Genomic DNA, 12,366 nt, shown 5'->3' on the forward strand with positions numbered 1-12,366 from the left:
CTCTCCATTTGACTCTCAGGCCTGGGAGTGAGGGCAGAGCCTGGGACAGAGTTACCTGAACCACAGTGGGTGAGAAGGGAGAGAAGCCTGGATCCAGGCAGGTGCTTCGGGAACAGGCTGTTCCCTTTCGCTTTTCTGTCTTCTGATTGGGTCATGATGATGCTCCATGATCATCTTCTACATCAGTCCAAAAACCTAAACTAAGTAAAGCACTTGGGAAAGGCTTCCAGCTCCTTCCACCCAAACTGTTACTCTGTTGTGGGTGTGTCTCTTTCTGATGAGGACCATAGCTTTCTTGAGTGCAGGACCCTTTGTGCCACAGCCTGGGACAGAGCCCTCTGCAGTGGGGACTCAAGCCATCACACAAAGGCAGCAGGCAGAGGGGGACCACAGATGGTCGCACCCCATTAGATGTCCAAGGTGGTGCAGTGTACTAGGGTGTTTGTTTCTGTCTTTGGACTGGGAAGGATTGTTTATTCAACGATGACAGACACACGCAGACTGGAGTGCAGGGTCCCTGCGGCCTCACCTGCAGCCTGGCAGACCGCGCAAGCTGTTGTGGCGGCTCTAATGAAGCAGGACAGGAAACGCCGCTGGATAGAGCTTTGCTGTGAACCCTGGCCTCTCAACAGGGGAAAACAGGGGCCCTTTGAAGAAGAAGACAGCTGGGTTTTGGTTTCAAAACCTTAACACTGCCATCACTAGATATTCATCTGTCAGTGCACAGGGGACAACATGTGGGGAACAGTTGTGTCCAGTCAGGCCAAAGGGAGAAAGAAATGGCTGATTTCCAGGATAACTGCAACACTTCTTGTGGCTAGTGGTTCTGCTTAGCCTAGCCAAAAAGAATTGATTTGGTAAGGCTGAGGCTGAGTACGAGAACCAGGGTGCCGTCTATAGTGGGCTAGGAACTCCTTCCCACTTCATCTCCTTCATCCTCAAAACAGGTGACAACGTGGAGGCTGGAGCTTCTGTGCCCAAGCCACATTGGTCAGTTGAACCTAGTCATCCAAAACTACTTCGATGGATACTGTAGTCCTAAACTGTCAGAGCACCCAGCCTGCCCCATATCACATCCCCAAATATTTCTAAAATGATTCAGTTTTTCTCTTGTTTACTTGAAGTCACAATTTTCTTGCAAGAATCTATTTCCCCTTCTTGCCTTTTCTCCCCTCCCTCCTGACTTTCTGGATTTAACTAGTGGTATTTTGCTTTCAGGAAAAAAAAATTTAATTTCCTAAATTTCCAGTGGCTGGGTTTAACTAGTGGTATTTTGCTTTCAGGAAAAAAAAATTTGTAATCCTTGGTCGAATTTGTTTACTAAGAGTCATCTAATCTGTGCAAGAGTTTTCTTCTGAGGGGATTTCTTGTTCATACTATAATGGCTTTTAACTCAGCCGAGGTTTATTTAACAGAATAGGAAAGGAGAAACTTATCTGCTCCCTAATCCCTCTTGAATGTTTACATTACCCTGCCAAAGTAAATGCTGTGCAAAGTGGCAGCAGTCATTTGCTGTGTAATAGTCAATATGCAGCTGCCAGGGCTGACTGAAACATATTAACATAAGTGATAATACTGTCATAGAAGTGAAAAGTTAAGTTGCTTATCAGTATATTTTGATAAGCTACTTAAATTTTACAGTAGCATGTGCTGGCTTTAGACAGACGTTACTGACAGAGGACTGTGCACTTTATCTGTTCTCTTTGTTGCCTCTCACTTCATTTATTACCCTCAGTGGCGCAGCCGGTAATCTGTACAGGGTGCTGATTCCCCTCTCCCTGGCAGGATATCACATCTGTGCGCTACCTCGTGTCCATCTCTGTCGGTAATGGACTCTGTTAGCGCAGCAGGGCAGACATGACCAGGACGGCAAGCGCTTGGTACGACCTTCTTCTCGCTTGCTGTTAGATGTAGCTTCGGAAAATTTCCTTATAGAGAACAAAGCCATTGAAAGTAAGTGGCAAAACTGCTTGGGGGTGTGGATACTTTTCAACAATTCCATAGGATGCATGCGCCCTTGCTGTCAGTCTTTGTCTGGTTTTATTTGCTCAGTAAACGCTGAGCACTGACGGTGTGCCAGGTGCCGTTCTTGGCACTGGAAAGACAAAATGAAGAAAGATAGGCCTCTTCCTCTCTGTTTGCATGTGGTCTGTTGAGAAAACAGACATGCCATTGAGAACTGCATCGTGTGGGGAATGTTCTGACAGCAGCATTCTCATGACAGGGCAGCACAGAAAAGAGAGAATTAGGGCACATGAAGTGGGGATGGGGAGGGGGTGGGGGACTGTTAGGAGGATGAGTAGAAATCAGCTAGACTAGACCACAGAGGTTGGGGAGAAAAGGGCCCAGTGCATGTAAGCCCAGGCAGTCTCAAAGATGCCAGGATGTTCCCGGAGTGACAGGAGTGAGGGGAGCATATATCTATGGGGAAGTAGAGAGAGGACAGCCGGAGAAGTGGGCAAGGGCCTGGCAGTGAAGAGCCCCAAAAGTCCATCCTAACAAATATGGACTGGATCCTGGAGTGATGGGCATCATTGCAGGAGTTAAGTACAATGTGTGATGGAGATTTGCATCTTAGAAAAACCATTCTAAGAGCCATGGCCAGGTGGCTCACACCTATAATCCCAGCAGTTTGGGAGGCCGAGGCAGGCAGATCACCTGAGGTCAGGAGTTCGAGATCAGCCTGGCCAGTATAGTGAAATCCCATCTCTACTAAAAATACAAAAATTATCCAGGCATGGTGGTGCACACCTGTAGTCCCAGCTACTTGGGAGGCTGAGGCAGGAGAATCACTTGAACCTGGGAGGCAGGGGTTGCAGTGAGCCGAGATCATGCCACTGTACTCCAGCCTGGACGACAGAGTGAGACTCCATCTCAGAAAAACAAAACAAACAAACAAAAAAATAAGCCACACAGAGTGGACCACAGGACTGAGGTCAGCAGCCAGGCTCCTCTGAGTGAAGGGGAGCAATGGCCAGGATCTGGTGGAGGGCAGTAGAGATGGGGAAGTGGAACTCATCTTGAAGTGGATAGAGAGATGGTGGGTGATGGGCAGAATGTCTGTTGCAGCAACATGGATGGCTTTGGGCTCATGGGGACTTTGGGACCCTTTGCAGATGCCTGCAGTGGGAATGCTGTGTGTGTATCTGTGTGTGTGTGTGTGTGTGTGTGTGTGTGTGTGTGTGTGTGTGTCTGTCCCATCATGAAAAACTGAATAGAAGCTTTCCTGGCAAGGGTGGGTGTGCTGGGAGAGGCCAGGGGACTACTCAGAGATGGTGCCTGATTGTGGAGTCTGCTTTGAATTTCTTTTCTGTGAACTGTTCTAGCTCTGAGGCATGGGAATAATTTATAATGGACATTCAATCCTCTGCCTTACATAGGCAATTTTTTAAACTCTCAGAAATAATTAGCATTTCACCAGTCTGTGTTTCCACCAGTCTGTGACAGGAGGACTCTTCAGGATGTAGAGCAAAACTGAAATGTATTAGTCTTGAATTAGATCCTGGATAAAGTTTTTGACCTGCATACTAATATGTCATGTGTTTCCTCTTCTTCCTCCAGCTATCTCCCCTGGTTCGAGGTATTTTATAAGCTGCTTAACATCCTAGCAGATTATACGACAAAAAGACAGGTATTTGCCTTTTTAAAATAATTCTTTTTAACAAATAAGCTTTAATTTTTATGATGAAAAAGTAAAACATGCCTTATATTTTACCAAAAAAGTGATGCATGCCCATTATAGAAAGTTTGGGAAATTCAGAAAATAATAGGAAGGAAAAGAAAATCACTTTTAATTTGCCCCTACTCTCTTCCCTAAAATAAATATTGCTAGCATTTTGGGTTGTTTTCTTTTTTAAGTTTTTCTTTGCATTAAATAAATGATAAAGAGACCCTTAACATTCACAGAGTTAATGTTCACAATTTCTAATATTCCCAAGCAGCCCGGAAAGTTTGTGACATGTATTAAATTATAATTTTGCTGAGGCACGTATTTGAATTGCTCATGTCATGCTGCAAATCTGGGGTTTGCAAGTAAAACACTTAACTGGCAAGTGACCTACCCAGCTGTCCTGAGTTCCCGTTTCAATAAAGCTTTGTGGTGCTTTTACAATAACTTTTGTGGGGGTCTGAAAATTACATTAAAAATTCATCTGTACCTTGCTGTACTTTTGGAAGAAGTGGTAAGATAAGGTATCTTCCATGGATGTCAAAGGCCAATTGGACCTTTATGTAGATTTTTGTAGCCCACATTTTCAGATACCATTATAACGAGCGTGCCTCCCACACTGTTAAAAATGTTATAAATATTTTTCATGGCTGCATACCATTTTATCATGTACCTTGATTTACTGAAGCATTTCCTATTATTGGGAATTGTTAATTGTTTGGGATTTTTCTACTGTTATGAGAAGTGTAACCATTCGCATCTATGAGAGTAAAGCATTTTCTTCATTTTGGATTGTTTCCTTAAAAGGAGAATCCCAGATGGGCCATTGTAAGGTCAGTGGACATAGACATTTTTAAAACATTTGCCAAACTGCTTTGCAAAAGAATTCTGCTGTTTTCTTAAAGGATACCCTTTACCAGCAATGTAAGAGAGTGCCTAGGTCATGATACTCTCTCATCAGTACCATTTGTTGAATTCATTGTTTGACAAGTAAAAAAGTCTCATTGTTTTAATTGCATTTCTTTGATTGTTAATGAGTTGAATATTTGTCTATATATCTAATGTCTTATATTTTCCTTTTCGTATATGGCCTAAGATTTTTAATTAAAGTGATCCATTATTATTAAATGTTAAGGAAAGATTTCCCTTAATTTTTTTCTGTTGAATGTTCTGAGTAATTTGAGTGTTAGTTCTGAGAAATGGTCCATGAAAAGGGTACCAGTTCAGTCACACTGGGGTCCAGGGGAGGGAAACCTGTGTTTCATTTCCATCTCCTTAAGATTCATTTAATGTAAGCTCTACGAAGTCCTGCATTGGAGAAACCTGGGTCACCTGTGCTTCCCATCTTGTTTTGCCCGAATCCCCTTTAATTCTGTGATAAATCTTAGCGTTCTGAGATAGCAGTGTTTCCTGGAACACACTTAGGGAAATGCCGTTTTGGAGGAAAGGGGGAAATTTTGTGTATAATGACTAAATCATTTTTTTAGAGACAGATTTACTCACTGGCAAATGTATTCCGGAGGTCACAGTAAGTGGAAAGAATAACTAATAGAAATGGCTTCCTTGATCACTACACTCACTGTGAAAAGAAGCTTAGATGTCAGGGGATTCTGTCATAAAAGAAGTGGATTACTCTTTGATGAATGAGTTAGGAGGTCACCTTGGGTCTGTTCATCGATTTCTGATTCACAGTTACCTTTAGTCAAACATTCCAGTTTTTACTCAAGTTTGAAAGGTGTCTTTAATAAATAGAATTGTGTAATATGTGGGCTCTTAACAGGTTTGAATTGGAGATTGACTCACATTTTTTTCCCTCCATATGTTCCAGTCCAAAAAAAAGAGAAAAAACTCAGTCAAACAAAGAACTTAGTACACTTTTTAAAACATGTGATTCAGGAAAGCTTATAAAAGGGTAGGTACAACCTACACATATGGGAAATGGATTATTACCCTGTAAAATTGCTGAACCTTTCCCCTGGGCCATTGCTCCAGCAGGACTCTGCCTCTTGGGATGTCAGAGGCTGAGATCAGTAACATGTTTTAGTTGGAATCTATTTCTCTTGAACCCAGGACTCTTTTTTTCCCCCTCTGGTTAAAAGAATTATGACACAGATGATAGGAAATCTGCCTACAACTGGCTTAATTGTTTGCAAGATTTTAGTCACCAGATTAGAACAGGAAGAGAGTTTTTATTTAAAGAAACAGAATCTACCTCCTGCATCAGGGCTGAAACCTTCTCTTATCCAAAAGTCATTGGGAAGGTTGGGAAGCAAGAGAGGCTTCTATTTTCTCTCTCTCTCTCTCTCTCTCTCTCTCTCTCTCTCTCTCTCTCTCTCTCTCTGTGTGTGTGTGTGTGTGTGTGTGTGAGAGAGAGAGAGAGAGAGGCAGAGAGAGACAGAGACAGAGAGATTGTGATGGCTAAGCATGGGGTGTGGGAGAACAAGATGTGGGTAACTGGGGTATCCGTTTGGGCCATGGACCCATCATGCTCATCAGACCTTGAATGGCCACCCTTGTGGAAGGGATGACAGGGCAAGGGGGGCATCTGAGCCAGGGAGTAGGGTGTTGGAGCCTGAGGGAGAGAAGGATGTTTGTGTGGGAGCATGGTGGTAGAGGCTCAGCATGGGATGTCAGAACTCAGATAGGATCCAGAAGAATTCATGTGAGAAGGGAGGCAGTAGCTGTGGCCCAGTGCTGGTGTATTGGATCCTGAGGTAAGGAAGGCATTTGTGTGAGGGGTTGGACAGTAGAGACCCAGCCCTGGATGTCTGTGTCGGGGAGAGGAGGGAGGGCATCTGGGTAGGGAAGGAGGCAGGGATGGCAATAGAAGAGTGGTTCCATACAAATAACCAAATATAAAAAGAAAATACAGGCAAGTTTTTTCACTTTTGTAGGATGATGTCACAGATATGTAGAGGGAGAAAACTAGAATAATTTCTATGTTGGATTGGAATAGGAGCCATTGGTATGAACCCATGGTTTTCAATATGGGAAGATGGATATAGAAATAAATAGATATGTGAAGTGCCTGTTGTGGTTCCATGTGTGTATTATATATTATCTGGCTCCACTGACTGAAAGGGCCTGGCATAAGCAATACTAAGGAGCAGTGAGCACACGTGGTGCCCAGATCTTGGTTTCTAAATACCATTGTCCACTAAAAGAAACCAGGACTCATTGAAGAAATAACCTGATTCTGGGGCTGAGGCAGGGAAAGTATAAGATGAACCTGAAATATCTTTTGTGCCAAAAAGTAAGGAATTGCTAAAAATATGATGGGAACATGTCAGAAGGGCACAAAAGCAGTAAGAGGACTCCCACTAGTCATATCTGGAACAAGTTGAACATCAAAATGAATTAGGATAATAAAGGATTATAGTACACTGAATAAAACAGGAAACCATGGGCCCATGGTAATAAAAATAAGTAAACGGATACATTGAAAGTTTGAGGAATGGGATATTTACATAGAGTGTCAATCCACAAAATGGTTATCTACTGCAAAGAGAAAGAGTAATGTTACTGTAGAGATATCAAATGAATTAATCAGTTGATGAAAGCAAACATCATGAGTAAAGGGATATTGAAATCAGACATTAGACAGAACATTAGACAACTGAAAGTTATTCTACAAAATGAGTGGTCTCATTGTCAAGGCTGTACAAATCTAGAAAAGACTGAGGAACTGTTCCAGACTGAGGATGAGTAGAGGGTTATAACTACTAACTGCAACATGTGATTCTGAAGTGGATTGTTTGCTGTCAAGGATATTATTGGCACAGTTGGCAAAACTTGAGGATGAGGTGGTAATTCTGCATCTCAGTGTTAATTTCCTCTTTATTATGATTCTCTTAGTTTGTTTTCTGCTGCTATAACAGAATACCACAGACTGGGTAATTTATAAAGAAAATAGATATATTTGGCTCACAGTTCTGGAGGCTGGGAAGTCCAAGAGCCTGGTGCTGGCATCTGGTGAGGACCTTCTTGCTGGGTCATAACATGCAGCACTCAAGACAAGAGACACAAGATAGGGGCCAAATTTATCCTTTATCAGAAGCCTACTCTCACAATAATGGCATTAATTCATGACATAATCACGTCTTAAAGGTCCTGCCTCTTAATACTGTTACAATGATAATTAAATTGTCAGCACATGAACTTTTAGGGGGATACATTCAAACCACAGCAATGATTAATTGTGATTTAGGAGAATGCCCTTGTTTGTATCTGTGGATGGTGGAGCATAATCTTGGCAGCTTATTCTCAAATAGGTCAGGAAATAATAAAGTTTTTTTTTTTTTAACAGTTTCTACAACTGTTCAGTAAGTTTGAGATTGTTTCAGAGCAAAACTAAGCACATGCGCGCGCGCGCACACACACACACACACACACACACACACACACGTTCATCTCTCTCCTCTCTTAGAAGCTTGTTTGATTTGTCAGAGCTCAGACTGAAACAAGCTTGTAGTCTGGGTACATCTTCTTTTTCCTCTCCTTAAATTCACTACTTAAAGAAAGCTGTAGTGAAGCCAGGAGGGCTCTGGAGCCTGCATTTCACCCCATAGCTGTGCAACTTACTAACGGGCTGATTTGAGACAAGTTGCTTCACCTTTTGGAGCCTCAGTTTTCACATTGTTGAAGTGGGTAGTTGGGAGGATCAAATAGAGGATAAATAGATACAAATATACACTTATCAGTATTATATTAGCACAAATAATTACACAGGGTGGGAGAAATAGCATTTGGATAATTCTGTGAGCAGTATTCTTTTGAGCATTTTAGAGGTGAATCCATTTTCAATCAAATAATTTGTATCGCTTTGTATGTCATTATGTTGCTCAATTTCACGAATTAGAATGCATAGCCACCATCCTATATTGCATGCTGTTGTACTTAGTTCATTTCTAACTTTCCATAATTGGAGGCTGCCATGTGTACCCAGTGAAACTCAATAAAATTAATTGAGGGTAATGATGATGAAGACAAGATCTATAGTGTCATCGTTATTTCTCCAACCACCCCCGCCCTGTAAGCTAGGATTGTTTGCATTTAAAAGTTGTTGCTATGGAGTTTAGGGGATAGATTTGCTGAGAGCTTATGGTATATGATCCATAAAAGGCGGTCATGGTAGGTGTCTCACTGAGTAGAAAATGTCAAACTTGGTGTAGGAGGATCTATTTGGCTCTTATGTTTGAGGCATACGCAGAGTCTTTTGTCAAACCCTATGTGAATATCAAACCTATTTCTGTACTGGGGCCAGCATCTCCCCAACCCCCTCAGTCATGTGTGCCCAGACCTCCCTGCAGGTATCTTACTAAGGGCTGAGCCTTGCTTTTGTTACTTAGGCCTTTTTTTTATTTCAGGAAAATCAGTGGAATGAGCTTCTTGAAACTCTGCACAAACTTCCCATCCCTGACCCAGGAGTGTCTGTTCATCTCAGCGTGGTAAGTGGGGCAGAGTATTAGCCATCACTGAGAACCCATTTCATTATTGACAGTAAGAAGGAAGTAGCTGAACAGGATTGTATTTTGTCACCTTTACCTACCCTACCCCTACCCCCAAATACTCTGATACCTCTGAGCTCAAGATAGGCCAGGGAGCTGAATTTCTTCCTTTCTCTGAGATTCTATAAGAAACAGACACGTCCTAAATGTCCCTAGGCTCCTCTGTAGCCATCATGCCATCACCAGCATCTCTTGGATCACAGATGCTGGGCTGAAATAGGATACCTGGCTCCGCCTGCTTCTTCAGTTCCCTGTCCCAGTCTCCCTGTATCACCCTTGCCCTGCAGCACTGCTGTGCGTGTCCCTTTGCTGAAGCCCATCCTGCACCCTCAGCTTTCAACATTTCCTCTCCCCTGTTTGCCAGGGTAACACATATTCATCCTTCAGAACTCAACTCTGATTTTATTTCCAGAGAAATCCTCCCTTGATACTTCATAGGTTTTTCCAAGTTTACCTCCTTCGCCCCAAGCATCTTGCATACTTTGTGGTACTTAGTTACACTCTATTGGCATGCATCCTTTTCCTATCCCCCTCACTGGACTGTGTGTCCCTTGAGGACAGAGAGGGAGAGTGCTTAGTGTTGTTCCTGGCCTACAGTAATAGTTTCTTTGAATGCCTATAAATATATGCTGCTACTACATGTTCTGCACTGTGCTCTGAAATACCAATTGGGAGATTTCCATCCTAGTCATTGTCTTGCCAATGACCTGAGTGACCTTAATCAGGACCTTTAACCTTGTGGGCTTCAATTTCCTCATCTGTCAGATAAGGCATCAGAAGAGGTGTAGGAGATCTTTTCCATATTTTGGTTCCAGGAATTATCTAATTCCCTAGGTCAAACCCTCAAGCCCTTGTCACTACCTTCATCAGAATTCTCAGATGGATATAGTTTGAGCAAGTATTGATTATTATCCAGGGGCTATTTCCCTTATGTCATGGGACCTGAGAATTTTAAGAGTTTTGTCTTTCATCTTCATTAGAACCTGGTACAGTGTTGGTATTCAGTGGTGGAAAGGTATCTCCTCTCCTAAAGAAAATTAATATCCCTTATAGGTTTTTTCAGAATGATGATAAAATTGAAAGCAGTGTTACTACCAGTAGTTAATAATAGATCTACTCTTTTAGTAAGTTCCTAATTTATACTAAATATGTATCTCTAATATTCAAAACAAGTCTACAAAATAGATATTAACATTCCCATTTCATGGATGAGATTTCAAGAGGAAAAAATACTTGCCCTTCCAAGGTCATGTGGTTAATAAGAGATAAGACTGGAGTTTTCAAAGCCAGGGCTAACTTCAAGCCTATGTTCTTCCCACTGTGCCATTCATGTGGAAGGAGAGGGAGAGAAGGAAGGAAGAAAGAAAAAAATGAATTTACAGAGACTTTTGCCCATTTTAATAGAGCATAGGAAAGAAAGAAACCTTGTTACAAAAATTCTCATACGGCAGGGGAGACCATTTGGAAAAGATGAACAAATGAGCTTTAAACCTGCCCCAGTCCTTGCTGTATAGCTAAGCAACCCTGCCTTTGTCTCTGTCCTTTTTCCTAAGCAGCTTGATCTCACCACTTCAGTCCATAATGACATCCGACAGGTAGCTGTGGAGTAGCCTGGCTGGGTCACCAGCTGCTGGGGAGGAAGATCCTCTCCTTCCTAAGAATGGCTGCTCAGGCAGTGTGCATGCCAGGCCTCAAGGACAAGCCATCTCAGGGGCAGCAGGAACTGCTGGGGTGGCGCAGCTGTTTCATGCCAGTGGTTTCTAGGAATGTTTCTGACCTCCCCTGGTCCCCAGCATTTCATGGGCAATGGAGCAAGACAGAATCTCAAAGGACAGCCTGGGGACTACTTGGTTTTGGAATTGTGTTGGCTCACTATTTACTATCAATTGCATCTATAAAGGCAGATATTTTTTTCTTTCCTTTTCACTGGGAATTCCTCTCTCCATATTGCGTTTCTGATTTTGAAGGGCCACTCTCATCTAGGTTATACATCCTGAAATGTTGATAAAATTGTAATCCTGGACTTTTTGTCTGTAGTCACTCTCTGCAAGAGTATATTTCTATGTGTCTTATATGAGTGATGATAAAAATAGTAATATGAACTAGCAGTTCAGGGCAGTAATAATTTTATATTAAAATACCATTTATTGAATGGTAGGCATTTCATATATATAACATTTATTCTTCACAACAGTTTTGAAGTAGATAATATTCCCATTTACAGATTCAAAAACAGGTTCTGCGCTATTAAGTGAATTTGCTGAGCTACATAATCACCACATGGCCATTTGTTACTGAACTAAACTTCTAGCCCTTTGGTATAGAAGTTGGTATCTCATGGAGTCATATTTGAACCTTGCATTTTACTTTTCCTGTTTTAATCCTCATTGTTGAATTAATCACTTACTAGTTTCCATGCTACACCATCTCTACTGAAATACTTCATAGGTAGTATTTTGATGTACACACAGATTTTGGAATAATGCATCGAAGAAGGCTTTTTTAAAGTTATCTATTTTATACTTTTTATTTTTTACTTTTTTATTTGTTTAAATTCCTTTAGCTGTCATCTGCACATAAAAAGCACAGGTATAACAGTCTGTCATGGTGGAAAGAGCACAACTCTGGTTACACAGATTTAGTTTTGGTCCATATTCTGCCACGCACTAGCTGCGTGACTTTTGACTGGCTACTTGACCTCTGTGAGCATTAATTTACCCATTTGTAATATGGAGATAATATCTATCTCAAAATTTGTTATGGGAATTAGAGACAACATTTACAGAGTACTAGACATAATGCCTTTCATGTAGCAGGTATTCAACAAATATCTGTTGAATATTGGACAAGTACCTTACACTATTATTGTTGTCATCATCATCATTATGATTGTCCCCAGGGCCTTTCATTTCAGAAAGCCTATACAACTCATTCTTCTAGACACCTACCTATTTTGCAATCACCCAGGAGTGGGGGTTGGGGTGCACAACTTCTTGAAATGTCACTTGGGGGTCCAGGTTTGAACCTAGGCCATGGCTAAGCTGACCTTCTCTGCATGTGACCTTTCCTGGCCTTTGCACAATCCCATCTTTAATTGGCCGGCCACCAAGCTCTTTCCGTTCCTGCTTGCCATTGTCTTCTGAGTCTTTAATAGCAGCAAAGGGTGTCATCAGTTCAGCCTGTTGTCATTTA

At 41.9% G+C, this 12,366-nt stretch overlaps 1 protein-coding gene across 23 annotated transcripts in view; it reads left to right on the top strand.

Annotated features, from left to right (window-relative positions):
* Window positions 1–12,366, top strand: part of DENND1A (DENN domain containing 1A) — a 544,513-nt gene that overhangs the window by 247,975 nt on the left and 284,172 nt on the right. For 22 of the 23 annotated variants that reach the window (XM_077968018.1, XM_015116876.3, XM_077968015.1 and 19 more), the window contains 2 exons: window positions 3,562–3,631; window positions 9,034–9,114. In XM_077968018.1, coding sequence (XP_077824144.1) covers window positions 3,562–3,631; window positions 9,034–9,114 — 151 coding nt within the window. The remainder of the gene's footprint in view (window positions 1–3,561; window positions 3,632–9,033; window positions 9,115–12,366) is intronic. The other variant, XM_077968023.1, reaches the window with a different exon arrangement.

Source organism: Macaca mulatta, chromosome 15 (genome assembly GCF_049350105.2).
Source record: "Macaca mulatta isolate MMU2019108-1 chromosome 15, T2T-MMU8v2.0, whole genome shotgun sequence".
Classification (NCBI taxonomy): Eukaryota; Metazoa; Chordata; class Mammalia; order Primates; family Cercopithecidae; genus Macaca; species Macaca mulatta.